Genomic DNA, 13,086 nt, shown 5'->3' on the forward strand with positions numbered 1-13,086 from the left:
AAGGAGTTGGTGTTTGTTTGAAGATGAAGAAATGACTGGACTATTGTCCAGTCCCATGTTGGCAGCACCCTTGCTCTGTTCAACAGGACAGTGCAGACAAAAGCCTGCAATGTCCAACACCACACATGAAAAGAGGTCATCAGGAAAATTACACCAGTCAGTTTTGCAGAACCAGCTTGACTCACGGCTTGTCTGAAGCAGATGGATATGGCTAGTATAAGGTTCTGCCTGCCCATAAGATCTATTTCCAAGGAAAACCTTAATTTTCACAGATCAAAAGCTTCAACTTGGAGAGATGGAACAGGAAGCAAAGCAGCCTAGCTAGTAGCCAGAGTGGCTCGCTAGTCAGTCATATGGGCCACAAACATGTTTTAGGCCAAGTATGGCCACTGCAGATCTGCAGACTTTTAGATTTTGCCATTACCAAGCATGTGAGAAAACAGAGCCCCTAAAACATATGGGTAATTGCTCATCTTTAAAAAGACACTGAGATCCAGTTGCTCTATTGGCATCTGACTGCCCCAGATGAGATACACTTGCAGTGTGATACATTATGCCCAACACACTCACCACCTTTTCATCAGCATGTTTGGCCGTGTCTGTGCTCCAAGCATTGCTCCCACAGCCAGCACCTGCTCCTCCCTGTCCCAGGGGGCTGTGGGACAGATAGAAGCTGCCTCCGTCTGACTCCTTGGAGCATCATCCTGGTTAGCAGGTGACTTTTTTCAGAGAGGGATTTTATGTGGTGTGGAGAGAGCAGCTCGAGACTGTTGGGTAGTAGCTGACAGATGGGGAGGGAAAGGGAGAATTGCAGCCCCCTGCAAACCACATAGCCTCTTGATCTGAAGTTCTGGAGTCTTCCCTAGGGCTAACATAAAATCAGATTTTGACCACACAGCAGGGAAGCCCTTAGCTAGGTCACAGTTGTGCTCACTGAAGCAGTTCACTGCTGTGAGGATGGAAAGGGCGTGAACAGCTGACATTAAGTCATTACCGTGCCCATTGCCCTGTGTGCTTGGTCAGTTTAGATGTCCCACCCATGTCTGATTCTGCTCAGCTTGCCTGGCTGGGGTGCTGTGGTGACTATAAGGCAGTCACAGGCCTTACTCTTTGCTCCAAAATTGCTCACCTTCTGCGAGGTGCCAGCCGAGCCCTCCTGCAGACTAACAGAGATCTCGGGGTAAGCTGGAAAGCAAACATATATGTATTACTGAAATGGACACTGAAGATCACAGCTTCTAATAAGACACAGCAGCCTTGTTTCATAGAAAGGATGGAAATTAAATCCTAACTCTACCCACACATGTAGATTTGAGGTCAAGGAAGTGGTTTACAAGCATATATCAGCAGCTACTGCCACAGGATTCGTGATGTATTTCACTGCCTATCTAAACTGGGTGGCTTTGCTGGGGAAACAAGATGAAACTGTCCTGCAGTCACGGCTCTGGCAGCAGAGCCACCCTTCCTGGGCCCAATGAAACAAAACACACCCCAGTTGTTGGTTCCTCTGGGTGCTTGCCAGTCAAAGCCATCTCCAAAGGCTTTAGGCATCCCCAAAGACATTGATTGGTTTCGGGTGCCAGCCACCCACATGCTGTCACCTGGACAGATGTGTGACAGTGTCACACCACAGATGCTTCCTGCCTTGCCAGGAAGCCCAGAGGTCACCTTCACATCAGAGCAGCAGGCTGTGGATGACCACATCCACACGGAACGGAAAAAGGGTTTTCTTTTGGTTTTGCAGCATTTTGGTTCTGGGTGCAGCTGACTGTATAAATTAAAGCTATCAGGCTCTATAAGCCTTTGGGATCCCTGATTTGGAGTAATATTAACTGACTTGTTAAGTAAGGACTGTTGAAACTGTGTTAATATATAAAAAAAATCTCAAAAACCTCAGATAAATTGTACTTCTGGCCTTTTCTGACCCTTGAAACTGGACTGGAAACAAGTGCTGTCCTTGGATTAGTTAGAAGATCCGTAATTCTTTCTCTTTCCAACTTAAATCTCAGTTTATTCTCTACCATTAAGACAGTTTTCTCTTTTTTCTTACCCTGTTATATTCCCTTACATTCCCCTCTGAGCTGAACTGCTCAAGTTTCCCTGTTGTATTATATAGCCAATCCTCTATGAACTCTCCTGATTTCTTTTTTTTTTTTTTTTTTTTTAATTTCCACTTTTCTGCTTAATGTGACTGATGGATTATGCCTAGTCATGACCTGTATTTAATTATCATGGCCTTATGGTTTTCTGAACTCAGGGTACTTTCGGATGAAATTTCTTTTTTTTTTTTCCTTTTTTCCTTTTTTATTTTTCCTTCTTGGTTTTGCTCTTTACTCATTTGTTTGGTTTATTTTGTTTTGTTTTGGGGGGTAGATTGGTAGATTCTTCCTATCAGAAAATGAATATATTAAGATTTACTTCTTGTTTCTGCCCTGCCAAAACTGTACATATGGTAGTGGAGCTGGCAGAAGACAAGCATACTTTTTCAGATGTAAGAAAAAGTCTGATAAATGGGATCTTCTAATCTCAGCAAAAAGTTGTCTGGGAGACTAAATGATGTCTAGTCTAGTGCATGATCTTCCTTTTGTTTTTTTGATGAGAATGGGCACACTTTTCCACATCTGTATTGGAAGCTGTCTTCTGCTTTTTCAGAAGACAAGTTTGCTGGGGAACTGTCATGCACAGCTCTCATGCATAGCTCTGGATAATCTAATAGATCTTTTCCAATTAACATCTCAGCCTCTGTTAACATTTTGACATTCACTTGTCTTGCTAGGATATTTACCAGTGTTTTGGTTCTAGTGAAAATTCAATATTTAGTTCAGCAGTTTCTGCTGCTGAGCTTTTACTGTTACAGAAAGGGAAAATCAATATTTGGCGAAGTTAGACTTGAAAAGGCCGTATGTTTTCTGAGAAACTTGTATCTGAAAGAACTCTGTTCTAGAAAAGAAATATTTTAAAGTATTTCACTCCAAAAGTACCCCCTTAAAAAAAGCTCTCTTGTTCAAACATCTGTCTTTACTCAACTTATGAAGACTCTCAACTTCATTGAGAGGCTTTTTCAGGCCTTTCCCATCCTCTCCTGCCCAGCTCTCAACTGTGAGGAAGTGCCACTTCATCGCCCCTCAGACTTGGTCTGTCTCTGCTGTGTTTAGCCCTGCCTGAAGCATTTGTCAGAGTGGCCCTGCACAAGGAGCTTTCTGCAGGCAACATCACCTGCCCTCTCCCCTGTTTTGTAACACCCATCCTGTGGGGTTCAATTACATGAGAGTTTGTGGGGGGGGGATTGCCAGGATGGGAAAATCTCCCCAGTTTTCAGCTGGGCTTTGCTCTCCAGCTGTGTCCTTGCTAATGGCCAAGACTACAGATATAGCCAATATAATGTGCTGGTGACATTGCATACACATACTATCTCTAGATTCTGTCCCAGCCCTTTGAGGATGGATCTAACTGCTAGGACATAAAAGTTCATTTCTTCGTTCCCTGGTAAGCACAAGGAACAAGAGAGGTGTTGTTATCTGAAAAAGCTCTTTGTGCCTGAATGTCACCGGGAGAGTTCTGGATTATTCTGGCCACTGTCTCTGCCTATTCTGCCCTGCCAGTGGTGCACAGGTGTGTGTGCTGGTGCAGGGGAGGCTCTAAACCCTCTGCTCTTGGCCTCACATCCTGCTGCAGGACAAGAGAGGTAAATGGAGAAAGGCTGGTCAGTCTGATGGAGTCATAAGCAGCATCACTTCAGGGAATATTAAGAGAAAAGAGTGACACTGGATGCAAAACAGTTATTTTACTTGCAAAATATCAGATGTGGAAGGGCTGGGATCATGAAAGCACACTTCCTCCAAGATGTAGACTCCATTTACCTGAAGTCTGAGAGACTTTCCTCAGCACCCACCACAAACCTCATGGCTCTCAGGGAGCCCCTGCACCTAACCCTGCCCTCAGGACCCCTGTGGGACAGGGTGACAGCAGAGCACCCTCAAAGCCAGCCAGCACTTACTGGGAAATACACAGACTGTTCACCACCAAGGGCCACAGTTGCCTTCTCTTGTTTGCCTCTCTACCCTGTTGTACTCATATGCTGACGCAGACAAGCACACACCTCACAGTAATTCTGGGAAAAACCAAGTATAGCAACCTCTTACAGACACAGAAATCAAGGTGAGAGCATCAGCAGTGATGGAGGGGAGGGAGAGTTCAAGTATGTTAGTATACTGGAACAATTACCCAGGTAACACTGTCTCTATTTGACAAATGTTGATTTTTTAAAATAAGACCTGTGTCTGAATCATGCAAACGCAAGAGGAGATTTCAGATCATTATCTTCTATTTTTATTTCTTTTACATCAGGGACCAACAGCCCCCAGACACGTTTTTCTTTTTTTCTTTGCTGCTCCCTGTTGAACCTTCCTTTGAATTCAGAGCATCAGCTTCACATTGGCTGTGCCACCCTCAAGGTGTGGGCTTCCTTGGACAATCAGCTACAGTCAAGGGACTGTTGACAGACCCACTGTTCAACACTCATTTATTTTAGGAGCTTTGGAAATATGTTTTCCAGACCAACAGATCTATAAACAGAAAATAAAGCCTGGGTTTCAAGTGGGTAGCATTTTTCTGATTCAATTGTACCTCAGCAATTGTAGAGTAGTTTCTAAGCCATTAGAAAGGGAACAGAAAAAGTAACTGAAGATGGGGAAGGCTTCCAGCATGAAATGCCAGCCCACATGTTTGCAGTTCACAGGCTCCATCACTCCTGACCAGCTGGAGACTCCCCACTCAGGACCCTCATTTTCAGAGCCAGAGCATTTGGCAGCAGTTGAATATCACATACTTTTGAGGATGTGACTTTGCAACAGCAGTAGTTCCAAACTGCTTACTAACTTTTGGCCATGATTTCCTAACCACAGGCAGCACGGTCATTTGGGGCACAGAGATCTTGATGACCTGTAACCTGCAAACATAAGCCTACACATCAGGGTAAGACACTGGCCATGCACATGCCCGTGGGGGTGACACATGTGCAACAACTCTACTATTTTGTCATGCCAGAAGTTGAAGGAATTGAAGGAATGGCCTCAAATTCCTCTAAGAACTACAGGGTTATTTTCCAACATTTTACCTCACTGCAGCTGAAAAAAATTACAATGTAAATATGTTTATATTAAAAAAAACAATCAGTGTGTTTCAAGTTGTTGGCATCAGAACCAGAGAGGAGTGTTACCCACCCAAGTGCAAGGAAGCAGGCATTTGGCATAAGCCCCTTACCATATACTCTCACAGTGGTGCTGCTCTTCTGGACTCTCTCCGGGTGATACCTCACGTGGCAGGAAAAGACCTTGCCATCATCAGTGATTTTGGTGGGGAAAATCTTTAGAGTGTTATTCAGACCCAGGCGGACTCTTTGCCCGTACACTGAGCTGCTGTTCCTGTACACGGCAGGACAGGAGGGCTCCTTGGTCACAAGTTCCTCTTTCCTGTTGTTGTCACCCTGTGAAAAGAAAAACCCACCGTATAGTGAAGGCAGACTGGACACACAGATAGAAAAATATTTTTGTAGGCCAGCTCTCTTCCCACTATCAAAATCTTCCCTCTCACCCTTAGCGTTGTGTAGTAGTAAGTGGACACTTGCAACATTTATTTTTTTTCCTGAACACATTCTCTCCCAGAACTTCAACACCAAGAGCAGTCATCTTCTTACCAATAAAAATATGGAGTAAATAGTTGTGTCTGATGAATCCTGATTTCTGTATCCTTCAGGGAGGGCCAACAGAGCTGCTTTCTCACTGCAACAGTCTTTAAGTTATGCTGAACATCCCATACATGCTAAACACGACTGAAATTTCAAGAAAAACTTTGCTCTTTGGGAATTTTAAGTAGCTAGAATTTGACAATACTAAGCAAAAGTCATCCCCTCTTGTTGCCTGTGTGGCAGCAACCCTTAGACATAGGTACAGCCTACAGATAGAGGTACATCCTGGACATCTGTGCCAGTACATATTTGCAAGCTTTACTCTGTATGACAATGGCAATCCACATATGTCATTGTGCTGACCCATGGGTTTTTTTTTCCATTTTCTTTGACCACTTTGTAGAGTGAACTAGCAAAACTAAAAATTAGGAAGGACAAGGCTGTTCCCTTAAAATTTCAATATTAAGAATGCGCTGCATAGGGGAGATCTAAATAGATAATGAACCAGGACAAAAGGTTAAAATACCTAAAATATTTGAAAATCACCTTTAGGAAAACCCTCAACAGTTACAGCTCCTCAGTGACAACAGATATAAATGAACAGGCAAAGCTCAAGGAACTGCTCGCTGATACTTATCTTTGTATGCTGAAATGAATGTTAAAAGGTTACATTAAAACATGCTTATAAATATTTATCCAGAGAGTGAGATAAAGTACAAAAATATAGCAAACTTTACATCTCACAGCAAATTGCTTTAAAATAGTTTTTCATGTGGTTAGCTTGATAACTAGGTTTGCATGTCTTCAGTGGGCATCCGTGACACAGAGGTTAACAAAACCAAAAACATTAGTCAGTACCTTTTTTTTTGTTATCTCAAAGCAGCCTGGTATCTTACTACCCTACACAGTAACCATGTATTTTTCAGATACTAAAGCCTCACTACAAAAAAAAAAAAAAAATCCCTGGGAAATCCAACACAAGAAATATTTTACTTCTGTTATATTTGCCACTTTCCATGGCCCTGCTCTGTGTGTGGTCCTGAAAATTGAAAAAAAAAAAAAAAAAAAAAAAAAAAGAATTTTACCTCTTTGTTTCAGCTATTATGGTGGGTATGTTGCAAGCCCATGTTTATATTTTCTCCCTTTTTTATCACAGTCCAACGTGACTGATATGCTTTGTTTAGCAAGTTCTACAGGACACACTAGAGTAGAACATTTCTATTTCAATCTGCAAAAATACCCTGTATTCCTTTCCAAACTTTATACCTGAGATGAAAAATACTTACCACTAGCCATTTCAAAGGATAAGTGGACAAATCTTCTGAGATCGTGTCCTCAAGGCATGGAATTTCTAAAGTCTGGTTTAACCACACTTTCTTCAGGTAGTGCTGCTCCTCTTTTATCATTGTAACAACAACAAAAAGCCCAAGAAGGAAAATCAGAAACATGATGTTCATTGTGCTTTGAAAACCAATGCTGACTAGTCTTTTGTTCAATGAACAGACACTTTTTTTGACTAGAATAGAACTGTAATTTTCAACCATTACCCATAGACACATTTGTTAAGTGAAAGCCCTACGTCTGATTCTAGAGGTAGTGTCATGGCTCAATTCACAGCTTTACCTGAATTTTTTGGTAATTCTTATAAAAGCTTTTCCTAACTGCAGGATCAAGATGTCTCCTTTTGGAGCTGAGAATAATTTGAAGCTTCAATTTTTCTCTAACATTTTTTTTCTTTCTGCAGCAATAAACCTCCACATCACTTTTGTGCACCCACATTTCCTTTCCTCTGAAGATAACAGCAGACCTTCTTTTCAATAAGCAGGGTATTCAGCATGTCAGGTTAACCCCTTTTTTCAGGGTAAGTGCTCCTGTTGTTATTCTCCAACCTGCCCACTTCCAGAAGCAGAAAACTTGTTACTCTTATCTGTTTGAAAAGGCATTTCAGCATTTCCTACCGTACCCATTCCCAGCCCAGGGCTCCAGTCCTGCTGTGGGAGGGCGGAGTGGTGCACTGGAAAGAGCACAGCTGTGGCTCAGAAGTCGGGTCTGTGTGCATGTGTGCACTCAAACAGAAGAGCAGTGGTGATGGGCTGGAGGTGCTGTGAGTGGTGTGGTCAGCACTGACCTCTCTGACCCCCAGCCGTGCAGAGGGTGATAGTGTGGCCTGCTGTGCCATCCTCCCTGCCTGCTGTGACCTGCCTTCCCTCTTCCCTGCAGGCAGGCACCAGCACACACCACAGGGAGACTCTTCAGCTTTGCTCCCTTGGTAGCTCTGGTTTGCATGTTGAGATAGAGTAGATATGCATTTCTTTTATTTTTTGTCTTGAGGGGAGTGAAAATATCTAGCTGTCTCAGACTGTCACGTTACTTGTCAGTGGGGACTTTGTGGTGACTGTAACTTCCTTTGTGTCTGTGCTTTGTATGCAAGCACAGAGCAATGGTGCCAGCACACAGCCTGTGCCACGGGGATGTGAAGAAAGGCAGAGCCCAGAGTTGTGACCAGGAGATCCAGTGGCAGAAGCAGCTTTCCTGCATGGTTCACCAGAGTGAACCAAGCAGCTCTTGCAGCAGGACACAGAGTGCAGAACACCTAATGGGCTGGATAATGCAGAAAGGATAAGGAAAGGACAAAAGAAGCAAATCTATAGCTTCTCCAGGAAGAAAGGTGCACAGGAGACTTTGCTGGGACACTCTAGCATGTAAAAGTGCCATGCAGCATACAGTAAGTACGGAGATGAGTAGTCACCCCAGGAGGTCAGCCTGCAAACAGTCTCTGCCTGTTCTCACAATCATGTCCCACCTGCTTGTTTCCCACCCCCCAACTCTGATTCCCATCTCCATTAACAGTCTGTTGGCTATGGTCCTCTGTGTTTGTCTGTCCTGTGCAGGCCTGCTGCTCTGCAGGCTTTTAGCAGTATCTACAAGCTGAATCCATCTGGATTCACTTCAGTTTGGCGTAGTTGGAAACTACTTTGTGAGTCACTAGCACCCTTATCCACTCCACTCATAGGCTGGATTAAGGGGGTTTTACCTTCTTTTGTGAGGAAGTGGTTCATTGAAAAAGATCTGGCTACCTTAAAATACAAACCTGCAAGAGGTAGCAAACTGAATTTTTTAGTTCTCTCTAAGCAAGCAGCTATCAGTATCACAGCTTACTACCTCATGCAGCTACCGAAAAAAGCCACAGCGATGCTAGTATGAACAAAAGCTGCCCACACTTAACACACAGATAGCAATAACAGTGTTGAGCATGCCCACATCAACTGAGGGCACCAGCAAGAGAAAAGGAGCGATGCCTGATTAGCACTGTTATTGTGTTAGGGAAGAGACAGAGAAACATGGTATGAGGAACAGAAGCACAGGAGGGTTTCACAGGGTTACCAGCACTGTTTGTACCTCACTGTACTCCCCTTGATCCAGCCTCTCTGCCCTGTGAAGCACAGGAAAATTCCCCAGGGGGAACCTACCATAACACACCTCTGTACAGGGGTTGCAGGTAGAGCAGCAGCTTTATCTTTGGCACAGTTATCCAGCGTGTACTGTTTAAACACCCATCCTCTGTGACTTGCACAGAGGTGCTGGCTCTCATTTTGCCCCTGTGAGTTCATCAGGGCAGGAAGGTTCCACAGGGTTGCCTGAAGTGTGTCGCCAACTTAACCTGCTTGCAGCCACCGCCATGCAGGGGCCATCAGGTTAAACATTCCCTCGTATGAGTCTTGCACAGAACCTCCTCCAGCTGCAAGACCTCTGTTGATCCAGCATGGGTACCAATGGCCCTCCTGCCACCAGTCTGGCCTCATCATGAAGCTAAAAGGGCAGTGGGAGCACAGCTGCCCTTTGCTACCCCTGAAATGACCTGCACCCACCCTGCTCCTAACCCTTGAACGTCTGCTACGCCTACAGCCCTGGGCAAAAGCAGAGTGAGCATGTTGGTTTTGCAGCTCTGAACTGAAACCATGCCAGGTTTGTTGCATTTACTTTAATCCTGCTTGGGCTGTTAGCAGAAACCTGGGTCAGGGAAAGGTTTCTGGGGTCATCAAATCCAGTCCCCCATGTGCACAACAGCAAGCTTGCTCAGTGTCCCTGCCCAGCTCCATCTTCACAGCAGTTTGGACTTTTGCCCTCACTGCTGACATGAAATAGCTGTTCCCAGTGTTGCTGCACTAACAATTGCCACTGTTGTTTAATTTGTAGTCAAATCCATTACCACCTATTTAAATCAATTTGCTCCTTTGCTGGGATAATTTAAATATCCTCCCTAGAGTTCACGCACTCCCCTGAGGCTTACTTACCACGAACAGTCATGCTGCCTTCCAGCTTTCTTTCGGCTGACAGAAGCAGCCAAGTCTCTGTTCCCGTGATTGTTCTAAGCAATCCCCTGTTTTGCTCAGTGTGTTTTTGACAGTGGGGACATTGAGCTAACACCCAGCATGCCCTGCAGATGCCAGCCCTCAGCCTCAAACAGATAATGGTGTTTTCTCTTTCTGATGCCCAACGCTGCACGCCCATAGCAGCAGCACAGCCTGGTTTGGAGATCCACCATCCTTGGTCCTGCCATATCCTGAGCTGCTCATCCAGTGTTCTCCGCAGCACGTTTCTCCAAAATAAAAATGCGGGAACTTCCCATCTCAACACCTTTTGGCCTTACTTCATATTCCTCCAAACAAATAAGCTTTTCTAATCATGAGTTGTATAACAACAACTAGAGAGGGCCTGGTAAACAGGAAACTGTAGCAGCGACATTCAGTGACATCCACTGCAAACTCCAAACAGGTCACCATCGCCGACCAAGAAATGTTTGTCTATCCTCATACTCTCCCCCACCCACTAGGATAAAGCAACATCTCACTCGTCATCACTTACCTTCTGCCTTGACAATAAGTTGAATTTTTGCAGCCTTTGTCCCATATGGGTAAGTAGCAAAACTGCACTCGTACTGCCCGCTAAGGGCGATGGTAACGTTTTTCAGATGCAGAGCCCACTGATTGCATTCAGACGGGGCGTTTGGATTGGTGGAACACAAAGATTCTGTGACATCCTGGCTGCAGCACTTCCTTGTGCTGAAGGACACTGAAAAATTGTAAGAAGCCTTGGAAAATTTGAAGTAATGAGTGCCATAAATGGGATGATGAACAGCTATTTTGGTAGACTGGCTGTCTTCGGTCTTGGACCACTGTGTCTGTATTATGTGGGTGGTGCGTGATTTTGGGAAGAGGCACACCAGGGTCACGTCAGTACCTGGCAGAGCGCTGACCACTTCTGTTTCAGTAAGGACATCTCTAGACTGGCCTTAAAAACAAACAGGATCATTTTCAGTGCAAGTAATGTTTAAACAAAGCTTTAAGCCATCTTTGACATGATTTGGTGCCTTAGACACAGACAACTATGAAGACCCTAAAACTGTGACCACAGGCATTCCAGGGAGGAGTTTTACAGCAAATCTCCACCAGTACAGACTGCAGAGAGAGAACTAGGAAAGCAAATGCATGTGTGTCTAGAAGAGGGCAGAGAGCTGCTGTCACGCTTGTGGGAGAGAAATGGGAGCTCTAAGGGCCTCTGTGAAAATAGGAATCTTTCAAGTAATATAAATAAAGCAGAAGCTGGGCCCAGTTATTCCCCAGCTCTTTTTGCAAGAACAAATGAGTTATCCCTGCTGGATAATTCCACTCCCCAGCGGCCCTCCTGCCCACTGCCATTGCCTTTACCTCCACGTTATTAAACATCTCCTGCATGGCCCAAACGAGTGCCTGTCTCAGTGTCAGAGAGAGTTGCCCTGGTATGTATGGTTTCTTCCTCAATTAATTTCATAAAGCAGGTGGCAGTCCTTAGTGTGCCATATAAAGGAGTAATGGATCGATGAAATGAAGGGGCTTTCAGCAGGAGCCTGTACTACTTGGTTTAGCTGCTGCTGTAGTAAAATTGATTTATCTCCCTTTCTCCCTCCTATGAGTAAGAGTCTTGCAGTCCCCAAACCCCCGTATGCAGGGTACTGACAAACTCAAGGAGATGAAGAATTTATGGATGGGGGAGTCGTAGTGAGACAAGTAATCAATCACACACACAGAGCCATATACAAAAAGTCCCTTTTCCAAAAGGGCATGCAGGTCCACAGAAAAAATGAGCTGTGCAGTTCCTCTTAGACACAGACTTGTCACACCCCTTCTACATTGGATTTTATCCTCCCTGTGTGTCATAATATCAACGTATATTTGCTGTGGGAATTTGCCCTGCAGTCCCACCAGGCTCACTGCTGGCTCCTCACAGCAGCAGGTGCCCACTGCTCACCCTTTGTACTTGAAAAAAGCGGGTACCCATTTCCTTGCTTTGACATTTGCTCTGCCGTGTAGTGCAGAGCTCTGGGGCACCTAAGCCAGGGGATGCCCTGTCAGAGGTCAGGCAACCTCGATGGTACCTGCAGTGCGTTCCACACTCTGCCAGCTCAGCCAGGAGCAAGACAGGGGCACAGTGCACCATCAGCTCTGATTGAACAGGGAAAAGGAACAAGGGCAGAGCACCACGTCCCCTCAGAGGTGGCTGAGATTTGGTGCCTATCCACTGAAGTGCGACATGGATACACAGATACCAGGTGTGGGGAGAACAAAGCTACTGAATGGACATGGCCAACATTAATCTCTGTTGTTTCATTGCTGCACTTGCTCTGTTGTAATCTTTTCATTGTATTCTAACAGATAGGATGATGTAAGTGGGTAAATAAAAACCAACCTGAATGACAAGTGTTGTGAGAAAAATTACTGAAAACTATTTTTGTCAGTCCAAGGAGATTATTATAGGAAATGCTCCCTGATTTCACTGCAAGTTTTGCACCAGTAAAAGGAAAAAGCAATTAGCAATCTTATGATCAGACTACCAGGCAAAAGACAACTAACAAGCTTACTCTCATATTCATGCTGGTGGTGTATGAGGTCAAAGAATCATGTAAAGAATGCTTATGCATTATCGCTTGAGGAGATTATATTAAGATGAAAAAGTTATATATGTAGAAACAACATTTTAATTTGTGTTATTTGTTATGAGCCTAGCACGTTAGGTTACTTTAACTGAAACCCTTTCATGCAGTGAAAGTGTTCTTAACTTTTTGTTAGCATCTCAATATAAGCATTCTCATTTTACGTCAACTTTGTTTTTCCAAATCAAATACCGTCCATTAGCTCATACGTGTATTCCAAATGAAATTTCTTCGAGTAACTCACAGACATTTAAGTGTCTGACCTCCACAAAGGGCATGGTGGTGACCACTTTCATCTTTGAGTGACTTAAGTGAGGATTTCATCCTCAGGAAAAAAACCCCAAGTCCTATTTTTCTCTAATTAGTATTGCTCTCCTGTGCATGTCTTGAGGCTTCTATTTGTTTCTTTGCATTCAAGAACTTCTATTTT

The 13,086-nt window shown here is 44.3% G+C and overlaps 1 protein-coding gene across 24 annotated transcripts in view; it reads right to left on the reverse strand.

Moving 5' to 3' along the window:
- The window catches only part of CD96 (CD96 molecule), a 103,487-nt gene that overhangs the window by 14,818 nt on the left and 75,583 nt on the right, over positions 1-13,086 (reverse strand). For 23 of the 24 annotated variants that reach the window (XM_050332428.1, XM_050332414.1, XM_050332415.1 and 20 more), the window contains 4 exons: positions 10,553-10,978; positions 6,973-7,082; positions 5,263-5,485; positions 1,130-1,185 (listed from right to left, as the gene is read on the reverse strand). In XM_050332428.1, the coding sequence (XP_050188385.1) occupies positions 1,130-1,185; positions 5,263-5,485; positions 6,973-7,082; positions 10,553-10,978 (815 nt within the window). The remainder of the gene's footprint in view (positions 1-1,129; positions 1,186-5,262; positions 5,486-6,972; positions 7,083-10,552; positions 10,979-13,086) is intronic. The other variant, XM_050332429.1, reaches the window with a different exon arrangement.

Source organism: Myiozetetes cayanensis, unplaced genomic scaffold (assembly GCF_022539395.1).
Source record: "Myiozetetes cayanensis isolate MyiCay16 unplaced genomic scaffold, myiCay2020 scf5-8, whole genome shotgun sequence".
Lineage (NCBI taxonomy): Eukaryota > Metazoa > Chordata > Aves > Passeriformes > Tyrannidae > Myiozetetes > Myiozetetes cayanensis.